Source organism: Megalobrama amblycephala, linkage group LG15 (genome assembly GCF_018812025.1).
Source record: "Megalobrama amblycephala isolate DHTTF-2021 linkage group LG15, ASM1881202v1, whole genome shotgun sequence".
In the NCBI taxonomy this organism is placed as follows: Eukaryota; Metazoa; Chordata; class Actinopteri; order Cypriniformes; family Xenocyprididae; genus Megalobrama; species Megalobrama amblycephala.
This window is the reverse complement of record NC_063058.1, coordinates 26,169,539-26,182,151: the sequence shown is the minus strand read 5'-3', so window position 1 is coordinate 26,182,151 and position 12,613 is coordinate 26,169,539. Positions and strand designations below refer to the sequence as shown.

Below are 12,613 nucleotides of genomic sequence, written 5' to 3'. Positions count from 1 at the left end.
TAACTGCAAAATTTGTTAATTTTTGTATAAAGTATTATAATAAAATAGTAATAGTATAAATGTATAAACCTGGTGCAGATACAAAACCAGGATTACTATGTGTTTGTTTACCAGGCGGATGGAGATATGATTGTGACATTGCATGCCAACTTTGGCCTTGTGAGGAAGCAAAGGTCAGGTACAAGTGTGGTTGAGCCATTACATGGAACCCGCATGTTTGTTGATGAAAAGGATGTAGAAGAATACCTGCTGTCACATCTTGACAGCTCAAAGCCTCACGAGGTTAGTCATAGTTGTAGAATTTATATAAATAATAAATATTTATTTAAAAAGATCATCATTCCTCCCATAAATCTATGTTTTCCTTAAATCTTTAGGACTGCAGTAACTTCAAGGCTGGCAACGTGCTGAGGTCACAAAAACAAGCAAAGAAACTTGATGTTACAGGAGTGTTTGGAGCTTCTTGTCGTCATGAAATGCCCCTAATGTTTGTCAACATGAGCCAAGGAGAACGGCGAGTCTATGCCACAGTAGTGACGTCTCTGACTATTGACCCAGTGTTCCAGAATGATTTGATTCTACCGATTCATAAATTGCTCAGAATAGCATGACCCTAACATAAGCTATATTTGATATGGTATTTTGGCAATGTATATGGGAGAGTATTTGTATAAATAATTTTTATTTTTCCTCGGTATAAAGTGTCATCATTCATATTTTTGTGTTGAAATAGATTAGCCTATCCCCTGTATGTCATCGATGAGCTACTTCGAAGATGTGAGGACAAGAACATACACCTGCGAGTAGTCTATGACATTGCCTGTGTTGTTGCCTCACATTTGCATGTAAGTACAATTTTTTTTTTTCTGTGTAAAACTGAATTATTGTTTTGAGAAAAGACCATGACACATTAACTCAAAATTATGCCATACTGTGTTCAATCAGAAATCAGGGGAGGGCATACCACACAACATCTCCTTGGCTGTACCAGCATTTCATGTTTATGGACACAAATTGCCCTGCCAGGTGATTCATTGACTTTATAGAGACATCAGGACCTGTCACACATCATTCACTCCCTGTTTGGTCTCCATTTTCAACTGCACAGCTGAAATTAAGTAGATATGCCTAAAAGTAATCTTTAAAGGGGGGTATCACACACAGTTTCTCATGTTTCTCATGCCAATCTCATGTTAATCTTGAGTACATATGCAGGTGCATCTCAATAAATTAGAATGTCGTGGAAAAGTTCATTTATTTCAGTAATTCAACTCAAATTGTGGAACTTGTGTATTAAATAAATTCAGTGCACACAGACTGAAGTACTTTAAGTCTTTGGTTCTTTTAATTGTGATGATTTTAGCTCACATTTAACAAAAAACACTAATTCATTATCTCAATAAATTAGAATACTTTATAAGATCAATAAAAAAGGATATTTTAAACAGAAATGTCAGGTTAATTTCTATGCACTCAATGGTTGGGCCTCCTTTTGCATGAATTACAGCCATGCAGTAATCCGAAAAAAAACTGAGCTCCTGGAGGCGTTCCTGCTGTCTGTGCCGTGGGCAGAGCTAAAGAGTCGCATCTAAAGGCTGAATACTTCATCAAGGATGTCATATTTAAGAAAAGTAACTGTAATTAAATTGACTGATATTCATTGTGAGGTGTAAAATACTGAAATTTCTTTCTGATGGGCGTGATCTTGCTCTGGGTGAAGTGTGTGTGTGCACGCTTATCAGGGAGAAGTGTCATAAAAATTCATACCATGTCATAAAACATTCGGCGAAAACATTGGGCAAAACATGTCCACAACCTGAAGTTGTATATTTGGCACAGAAATACTCCGTCATATGACCAACTCGTGTTTTGGCCATGTTTAGGATGAGAATGCAAATCTTTTACAATGTGAATTAGTCAGAAAGCATGAAAAACCATTACACCCCCCCTTTAATGTAACATTTTTCCCACCTGGTGTTTGCCTAAACTTGTTTCAGAGATGCGCTGTTTAGAACCATACAGTGCAAACCGCTTATCTCACATCTGTCTGGGTCAAAATAATCACTGTAAGCAGATGATTGTTATAACCAAATTTGTTTTCTTTTTCTTTATTTTTTATGCAGATTACTATGTAATTTGTATAATTATTACATGAATATAAATGAATAAAAATGAACAGCTTTGCTATTTTTACTGATTTAAAAATAAAATAATATAAGCTGCGCCAAAGCCCTCTCCTGCTCCAAGCCCTGTCTAAATGGTCAGGGTGAAAGCATTATTGGTGCATTCAAGTCATGTCGGAAAGATTGTATTTACGAGCTGAACGCACATGAACGCCACCACAATGTCGTAAATACGAGTGGGAAGCTCGTGTTTGTCTTTAACCCCCGATCTGTACGAGTAGGGGGCGTGTCAGTGAGAAACTGGCAAAATACCACAATACTTAGGGATTTAACAGTGACATTGTCAGGCTTTTCTATTTACAGCAAAGTAAGTTGATTCCCAGCAAAAAATACGATAGCATCATGATATAAATATGTAACAATAAAGTTTACAATGGCTTCATAAATTAATTAAAAACATAAAAAAGCAACATACAACCAATGCACATTCTTTGCTCTACATTTTCAAAAAGTAGAAGTGTTGTTATTTTGTGTAATTAATTTAGAGAAGGCACTCTGCCATCATACTCATTCAATGTGAGAAAGTATTCTATGGGATGTTATATTTGACAATTAGTTCGTGTTATCAACTTGTTAAATGTAGTTTATTAGAGTGCTGTAAACGGGGAACAGTGCATTGCATGAGATGGCGGCAAAGTGTGTGACATCATACTCTGACGAAAGTGACTTGAACGCACCTACCGTCGTACACATGACTTCCCACCTCGTAAATACGAACTTCCCAGGAGGACTTGAACGCACCAATACACTCCACTCACATAACATACAGTAGGCCTACCTGCTGCTGTGAGAGAGCGGGGATGATAATTATGCACCATAAAAGTCCCAAAAAAGCCAGCAGAGCAGGAATGGGTGGGCAAAATAACTCAGTAGACCACAGCAGTGTGGGTAGAGGAAAACATCACATGACACATAGCAAGCATATGTACACACACACCAAACACACACAATATGAACATGGTAAGCGGACTACTTGATTACTATAAACAAATTATTTGGTTAATTATTAAGTGGTTGATCACTGTAACCATGATCACTATAAGCAGTTTCCACTGTAGTAGGATCATGCTCAGTGTCAGTGTCTGTGATATTCTACCACTTCGCTTTAATCACAGATCAAGTACAGCACCAGGCGGCTCAATGGGTTTGGGCTCACAGACGGGGAAGGAATGGAAAGGCTGTGGTCTTTCCTCCGAAGATTTGTCCAGAGTCACAAAGGAGATGACACCATCTCACCGCCTTGACCTGTTGACTGATGCCCTTTTGCATTATGGACGGAGGAAATCAACTGACCTAGGTTTGTCCACAGCTGATCACACACAGATAGCATAAGTCAGCATAAGTAAATTAAAGATGCCGCTCCTGCAAAGACTAGACAAAGCAGAGAAAATATCGATTCTCGCTCAAGAAGACATCTCATCTGTCATCAGGGAAGCACCAGGTAAACAAAGCACTTAAGAAACAGGTAAAAATAGTTGTAAATGGGAAAATTTTAGATTCCATTTACAAGTGCATTTTGCACGGAGTATGTAGCATTGATGTTGTCTTGTTTCCTGTTTTTTTTTGTTGTTGTTGTTGTTGTCAAGTGTTGGTTTCTGAGGGAGACATGGAGAAATGGAAGAAAAGGGAGATGGAGCTAGCCCAGCAGAAACAGAAACCAATAAGTAAGCAACTGAAGTGAATGCATGAATGTCTTGAATACTGTAAGAAGGTCATGAATATTATTAGCAAAGAATATTGCAAATATGTTATCCTTACCTTTCCGTGTACAGTAATGAAATATAATCCTGTAAGCTATGTGAAGAAGTAGCATGAAATGAAGCACTTTATTAGAGCAGTAGTGTCTTTATCTGTTCTCCAGACACTGTCTGTAGATGGAAAAGGGACTACATCATCAAGCTGATTCAGTTCTACAAGTTCAAGTAAGAGTTCAATGTTTTTATGTAAGACTATATGGTAATTACAGCCATCTTTAAGTGCCCTACTTATGTGCTTCAACATGGAAGCCTAGGTGTGATTAGAGTAACAGCATAGTTTTGAAGGAAACCGTCACAGTAAAGTACCTCGGGATGACGTGTTTTTGTAGGCCAACCCAGAAGTTAGCGGCGCACAGGTTCCCTCGAACGAAAGCCTACGGTTTCCACCATAAACTTTTGGAAAATTGCAAAAAATAACCCTTTGTTAAACACAATTCCTTAATAATTCCTTACATTTATATAGCGCTTTTCTGGGTACTCAAAGCGCTTTACATACAGAAGGGGGAATCTGTAAGTGTCATAAACACAGAGCTTATGACACTTACACTTTTTGTCTATCAAGATAATCTGTACAAGTTAACACAACATTTATACATTTTGAAGCCTAAATAAAGTTGGTCAGATATAAAAAGCTAACAGTAGGCTATAAACGGACTACAGCACACCATGGTCGCGGATCAACGTCACCACCACCAAGCTTTATTTAGAAAACAACTTTATTTAAAAACATGCTCGCTGATTATGGTCTGCGCTGTGTATAAATACTTATCCACTTTTTCATGAGAAATGCCGTCCAAATGTCCTGTTTGTCATGATGACGTCTAAAGTCCCCGCCAAAGGAAGTAGTCCCTTTTAGCAACTTGTTAGCAACCGCGGTTTTTACGACACAATAAAGGTTTAAAAAATCACAAGCGGGTTATAACTGGTGTGTTTTATGTCAGAGATCAAAATGGGAAAATATTTAGAGGCTTTTTTAACCACAGACCTTATTTCAGGCGATTTAGCAAAAACCCATTAAAACACCCATTGACTTCGGGGCGATGGAACCGGAAGTCCTAAAATACTAACTCGCTTCCGGGTTTTGCCTACAAAAACACGTCATCCCTGAGGTACTCTATGGTTATAAATTAAGAGTTGCTGTAATACTGCAGTAATTTAATATGGTGTGATTAGTAATCAATTACCACCAAGGCCTCCCTTCTAACATAAACAATGTTTGGTCAGGTGTACCACATGTAGTGATTTTTACTTTGTCCATCAAAGGACACAAAGTAAAATAGGGATTGGTACTCAAGTCACCGCTGACGTTGTGATTTTTGGATCACACGTCTCTTAAGGTGTGGTTATGAGTACATCAGATGACCACTTCCCCCTTTTTCCCTTGTTCAGGGCACCAGTCAAGGTCTTTTAACTTGGCAGTATGAGAACACTCCCAACAGGGGCTTTCATTCATTTAGAATTAATGTAAAGTGGTCAGCTGATTTATCTGAAAGATTGGTGATATTGCTAACTTGTAGAACCTTTCTGTATTATCAGCACAAGGAAGACACAAGTGTAATAAAATAAATTTTATTAACAAAAAGATAAACAAGAATAACTAACACAACTACTAAATGAATACCATGAATGATAAAGGAATAAAGTGCATAAGATACATAGAATACAAGTGGTTAAGTTGGGTGTGGCTATGGAAGAGTTACGCTATCTTATGGAAAGATAAACTGTTTCTCTGAAAATAATAAGGTGGAGAACCTTATTATGCACCAAACAAATAAACGAACGATATTTGTTATTAACTAAAATCAGCTATATTACATCTAATGGAAGTTAGGAAACTATATACTGATAATATACAACAATGCCAAGGTCTCTGGAAAGAGGTTTGGTTAAGTGATATTTACGTTCCACTTGGTTGAGTCCGATGACAGTGACGTCTTCCACTGGTTGTGCTGGTGACAGTGCAGTGGGGAGAGGAGCCAGAATCTGCTTCAACAGTCTTGAACACGAAGCTCTGTGGGATGCTGATCTCCTGGAGCACCAAAGGGTCCTAAAATCTGGAACACGCAGATGAGGCCCTGGTGTAGGTGCAGAAGGTCCTTAACAATCTGGAACACGCAGACGAAGGTGCCTTGAAGTGAAGGTTTGCTCTCCTGAGCTTAACCTTGTTGCAGATGTCGTTACTGTCTCGCTGGACAGAAACTCTGAACGTAGTGTTTGTTAATGTCTCTTTCCTCACAAGCTGGAGGCTCAGAACGTGGTCGTCTCTGTTGCTGCCTCACAAGCTGTAGACTAAGATCATGGATCAGTTGTTGTCTCTCTGGATGGACCAGAGGCTCAGAATGGTGTTGTGTCTGTTAATGTCTATCCCCGTACAGGACAGACTCAGAACAAGGAGTGTCTGTAGAAAGGGTACCTTTATCCCTTTCCGATGAGGAGGAGATTGCATTTTGGCGCTTCTCCATTCGAGTGCTGTGATTGGCTGCTGGCATCAGAGGGGACACACACAGTGTGGCCCACCCTTCTCTCCCCTGTGGAACTCATTTGCATAAAACACAAAGTTGGAAGTCTTTACAGTGTCTTAAAGTTTACCAATGCATTTCTCACTTTCCAAACCACCACCAAAATACCTTTGGCAATATTCCAAACAAATAGAGACTAAACATGATGGAAAAAGATTGAACTGTCATTCAATTGTACATTAACAGCTGAATTTGTATCAGATGTTGCACTACAAATAGCTGTCACTGAGAATACTTATTTCTGTGAATAAGTATGAAATGGATGTGTAGTTTGCATCAGTTCTAAGGTTTTCAAACATAGTTTTGAATGGATTTGGATGGATCTTTGTGATCTCTCTGTTTCACCCATTCCTGCTAAGGTCCCGAGGAATTTTTATGGCAGTCTCTGGCTAACCTTAGGAAGTAGCGTCTAGATGGTGAAGGGCAGTAACTGCCTGTGGACCAATGAGAAGCCTTGTCCTTCCCAGGCTTGGTACAAGAGGTCTTCCTCTTGCCCTCTAAGAGAGGTCTGGATGTTGTCCTTCCATCTTTATCTGATGGCGTTGGACAGTTTGTTTGTGTTAGTCCACCAAGATCCAATCAAAATGTAGCAAACCTTTGTCCACTGTTACGGAGAGAGAGGGGCCCGGCCGTAAACTGGGCCCTGGAATTCACTACACACAGTAATGCTTTCTGCTTGGTAGCTACTGAATTTTTGTGCTGTTTTTTTTTTTTTTTTAATAATGTATAGATCTGGGACTTGTGAGCCATACATGGAGTGTGAAACAGAGTAAGTAAGCAGTAATCTGTCTGTTACTGTTCTCATAAAAAAGTGTGTAAATAACATTTAATAAGATTTATTTGCTGACCATTGTAGAATTGAGGACTCTCTGCTGAACATGGAGAAAAAACACCGGATTGGGAGAAGATGGCAAGAATCTGATTCAGACTTCCAGTCTACCCTTAAAGATGTTGACTGTGAGCTCAGAGGTCAGCTGATCTGCAAGGCTAGAACTGAATCAAGGGAGAGAGCAGTCCTCCTCCATCTGAAAAGAAAATATCCAGGTAAAGTGCTGTGGATAAGTAGATACATTAAAGGGGTGGTTCACTGGTTTTGATTGTGTTTATGGGGCGCAGTCTTAATGCTTTGTTTTTTTAAAAAACGCTGTATTTTTCATATATTTTACCTTTATTCTACACCTCTGTTTCCACTCTCATATGAACGGCTCGTTTGACTTCCTGCTTCTATGAAGCCACTCCCTCCGAAATACGCAGTGTGCTCAGATTGGTTAGCTGGCCCAGTGTAATGCCATGCCCCTTACTATTCGTTGTTACATGTGCTTCAGTGGAAATGTAAATAATGGCGTCTCTATTTATTATATATATTATGAAGAGGGTAAAGCAGAACCTCTGCAATCACGGCTTTTAAAGGACGTTTATTTTAGATGCTGTCACTGCTGTTTGTTAGCTTTCAATATACAGTTTTATCCTGATTAAAGCTTTATTGTAGCCGAATACATGACTGAGTAGTCGCATTTTTGTAAAGGTAGCGTTTAATTTATAGCATGAACAACTGTTTGTCTATGAACATAGAAGTTTGTTGGTGTTTGTTGAAGTGTGCACTATAATACAGCTAACTGGCTAGAGAAGCAAAAACGCTTTAGTCTTTGTTTACATCCTGGATGCAACCAAAAACAGCAACATAACTATAAGTTTAAAAGACATGTACAAACAATAAAAGCCTTTGTGTAAATCCAGCATTGAACACGTGTCGATTCTGGAATCTGTCTTCAGCGCCGCATCCAGTGTAGAAAATATCACAGATTATCATTATAATGTGTTCTATATCTTTTGACGCGTCGAATTGCGCCGCTCGTGTCCGGCGTACACAACTCTTCCGCTTCCATTATGCCGCACGACATGTTGCGTGTTCTCGGGGGCGTGTTTTTGCAGGTTTTATGATGTCACCAACACGGGAAGAGGCTCATTGTAGTACAAACCAGGCGTTTTAAGTCCAAACCGGTAGGCATTAAACTGCCATCACTTTAAAAGACAATATCTCCATTTGCATTGAACTTTCAGAGCTGTAACTTTGCACATACTGTTTATGCTCAAGCAGCAACATTACACACTAACTACTAAAAATGAAATCACAATGAACCACCCCTTTAAGACATTAAGATCCAACTTTGAAAAGGACCATAATACAAACTAAAAAATTAATTTCTCTGCATGCATGTTTCCTAACTTTGCAACAGATGGGCAGGGCATTGCCATTAGACTGTCCAAGCAGGTAGCCAGCTCCAACAAGAGACTGAGACAGGCAATAAAAGAATACAACAGCATTCAGTGGCCACCGCAGATGAGCATCTTCCCTGCAACAATTGATTTTCAGGAAGCATGTGATCCCTCTTGGCATGTCTACTTCTGCTTTGATGACACTGTAAGTATAGTTACCTAACCCTAGTAACCACACAGCAGTCACTCTAGTAACAATCTGACAACCGCTTACTAACCACAACTACCTGCCCATCATTTTAGAAACCACCTGGTAACATGACATAGCACTTTTTATTTTTTTTGTCTTCTAGATTGAAGAAGATAATGTTTCGAGGAGTCTAAAAAGGCGAGGGATTGATGCCTTACATATGAAGACACGAGCAGCTGAGGAAAAGCACATGCTTTACCAGGAAATGAGAACTATAGCTGAACACCTCCATCAGCAGCATGCCATTCTGTGCTCTGCCATCAAAGACACAGATCAGCCTGGAGCAAAAGCTGCTCTCATCCAACGTCTCCATCAGCTGGAAAGAAAACGACATCAAGCCACTGTGATGTTTCACCCACATGTACCAGACATTGTTCCTGCAGACAAGCCCTACTTGTTTCAGGCCCTCCCCATGTCAAGCATACAGATACTGGTATACAATGATGATGATGATAATGATGACAGTGAGGATGATAATGAGGATGACAATGATAACTAGGACTGTAAGCACTGGTATGACAGGACAGGGCCTGTATTTACAAAGATTCTCTGATTAGAAGTCCCAACTGTCCTAAAATCCACAGACTGTATATTCAAACCTGTTTTTAGGCTGAGGTGCACAACAAGCACTTCATAAACTTTTGAATCCAAAGAAATTATCCTGATCTCTGTTAACAGTCCAGTGTTGTCTGATATCATTATATTATATGAAAAAAGAATGATGTCTTAAAGTGTAAATACAAAGTGGTAAATGTATATGTTGCTGCAGATCATAGAAACCTTTCATGGTGGAGGAATATGATTACTGCCTGCCTTGTGCAGATGTGTTGTTTTACTAGGTCTGATCTATTTTAAAACTTGGGTACTGTATTTAAGCACAGATATTGCCACTAGTCTGTGCGAGTACAAAATTGTTTTTACCATATTGTAATATTACTTATTTACTGTAATGTACAAATGTGTTCAGTGTTTGAGAGCTGTGTTGTTTTTGTGAGCTCACCAAACCAAATCCCCTTCGACTGAGTTGAAATGACAATAAAGAATTGAATCTTGAATCTTCTGAAACAACTATAAGTTTGTAAAAATAAAAGGGAACATGCAGGTGTATTGACATATTCACTGCACAATTGAAGTCAATGAAAAGTAATTTACTTAATAATGACAATGATTTTACACTCACAATCCGCCACACAGTGTGCCATATACAGTAGGTTCTTACATAACCGTTATTGGCTTGAAATGCTCCAGAGCCAGGGGCCTCATTTATAAAGCGTACGTACGTATAGATTTGATCTTTGGTCTTTGACGTGGAAAAGTGCTTAGAGCCACGTCGTTGACTGCTTTCGTTTTATTTTCACATTCTTCGTTCAGTGATTGTATATTACATTTAGCTGTATCTTTAGTTCGTTGCTATGGTGGTTGCTATTGATGCTGCTATAGCTGAAACCACGTAGCTTGCATGACGTACTTCCGCCTGAAAGTATTTTATGAACAGACACTTTTTAAATGATAAATTCAACATTTGTCAACAATTTGATAACTCAATACGATATGTTCATTTTAAGGTTATCACTTTTAACAATTTCTCCTTCGATTCTGAGAAATATTTTTTTGTAGCAGAAGGTTACGGAAGTGCATTCTGTTGTGGGCGGGGTTTGCGAGTTCTCATGTTTTAGCTAAAATATCTTAAATAAACCAACATATTTACATTTTCTTAACTTAGATAATTTAGATACAGTGTAATTAATAGTTTGGCTGAACTAGATATTTGATATATCCACTAGATATATCTTTTTAAAACCCTAATTTACAACCCTAATTTGCAAACCAGAAAACAGACACCAGGGTCTGTCTCACTGATTTCTCATTGAGTCCACAGTGGTCCTCAGTAACGGCCCTCAACCGCAGCTGCTGTAGCAATGCTGTTTGGACTGACATATGTGCTAAACCTCGAGTATCCAAAAGAACGTCTCGGTTACGTATGTAACCCTCGTTCCCTGAAGGAGGGAACGGAGACGTACGTCAGTAGTGACCGACGAATTGGGATATCGCTTAGAGAGCCCTATCATCTTCGTGTAAACTAAAACAAGCCAATGGAATTGGCGTGCGATATTTGCATAATGCGCACCGCCCCCGACAGGTGTATATAAATAGGAAGCGGATGCAATCGCACTCTGTTTTTCGCTGAGGAGACAACTGGTGTCCGCACTACAGCGAGGGTACAGAAACTGTGGCGACGGGACGTACGTCTCCGTTCCCTCCTTCAGGGAACGAGGGTTACATACGTAACCGAGACGTTCCCTTTCAGTCGGTCACGTTCGACGTACGTCAGTAGTGACCGACGAATTGGGATCCCAACTAAAGCGCCACAGTTACGAAACCCCTTCCAGTGCCCAGCGCAAGCTCAGCCGCCCATAGCACCGGCTGACGGTGAAGGGGGCGCGCTTACACCGAGAGAGTCTACTGCTGTCTAACCACTACCCACTAGTAAACTAGACTACACTGGGGAAGCGAACCCGTGAGGGACGCTGCGGAGACCACTACCTACCCAATGGGGGAGGAGTTTACGTGGGAATACACATATGGACTGGCCCGGGGGGCAGTACGCATATGGAGTCCCTGGGATGGCTCCACCTGGTTAGGGGGAGACTCATCTGACAGGTGACAGCAGAGCTGGCTCTGCTAAGGGAAAGACACGGACTCGGCCCGTAGGGAGTTTTAAACCGTGGAAATTACACATATGGGACCGCTCACGTAGAGGGGTCACGACATATGGGCCCCAGCCAACAGACAGCGTCAGCGACGGATGTAGGCCTGGCATCAGACACTCCGCAATGTCCGAGCCGAAGGGGGAGGCGGAGGAACTCGACAGGGTTCGCCAAGCGGGGAACTCGACTGGAGTGAAGTATGCACGTATCCGGCCAGTGGCGGGAATGGCATTGCAAGCCGACACTTAGAGCAGGTACAACACGTCTACCGACTAGTGGATGCGAGTATACGTGAAGATACTGGCTCTACACGTAGGCTATAAAACCTAGCGAACGTGTTAGGTGTCGCCCAGCCCGCAGCTCTACAAATATCTGTCAGCGAGGCGCCATGAGCCAGCGCCCAGGAAGAGGCCACCCCTCTGGTGGAGTGGGCTCACAACCCGAGCGGGCAAGGCACGCCCTGGGATTCATACGCCAAGGCGATGGCATCCACTATCCAGTGGGCCATCCTCTGCTTGGAGACAGCCTTTCCCTTCTGCTGGCCTCCGTAACAGATGAAGAGCTGATCTGAGGTCCTGAAGCTTCGCGTTCTATCCACGTAAACGCGCAGAGCGCGGACGGGACAGAGCAAAGCTAGGGCTGGGTCTGCCTCCTCCGAGGGCAGCGCTTGCAGGTTCACTACCTGATCTCTGAAGGGAGTGGTAGGAACCTTGGGCACGTATCCAGGCCGGGGTCTCAGGATGACGTGAGAAACACCGGGCCCGAATTCTAGGCACGTTTCGTCGACCGAAAATGCATGCAGATCCCCTACCCTCTTCAGGGAAGCCAATGCAACCAGAAGAACCGTCTTAAGAGACATTAGTTTCAGATCGACTGATTGCAAAGGCTCAAAGGGATGACCCTGGAGAGCTGTGAGAACCAGGGTCAAATCCCAAGAGGGTACGGAGGAAGGGCGAGGAGGATTTAATCTCCTCGCTCC

At 41.2% G+C, this 12,613-nt stretch overlaps 1 protein-coding gene across 1 annotated transcript; it reads left to right on the top strand.

Annotated features, from left to right (window-relative positions):
- Positions 1–3,377: 3,377 nt before the first annotated feature.
- On the top strand, positions 3,378–9,425 carry LOC125247024. Its single transcript, XM_048158189.1, has 7 exons — positions 3,378–3,624; positions 3,770–3,847; positions 4,045–4,105; positions 7,190–7,228; positions 7,316–7,503; positions 8,697–8,881; positions 9,030–9,425. Exons 1-7 carry the CDS (start codon positions 3,537–3,539, stop codon positions 9,423–9,425), a joined length of 1,035 nt encoding a protein of 344 aa, XP_048014146.1. The 5' UTR covers positions 3,378–3,536.
- The last annotated feature ends 3,188 nt before the right edge of the window (positions 9,426–12,613 follow it).

Excerpts from the sequence above, each read along its gene's own strand:
- LOC125247024 (XM_048158189.1), top strand. The coding sequence starts at position 3,537 with ATGCCGCTCCTGCAAAGACTAGACAAAGCAGAGAAAATATCGATTCTC. Across the intron at positions 4,106-7,189 it reads ATTCAGTTCTACAAGTTCAA|ATCTGGGACTTGTGAGCCAT; the intron begins GTAAGAGTTCAA and ends AATAATGTATAG. Across the intron at positions 7,504-8,696 it reads TCTGAAAAGAAAATATCCAG|ATGGGCAGGGCATTGCCATT; the intron begins GTAAAGTGCTGT and ends ACTTTGCAACAG.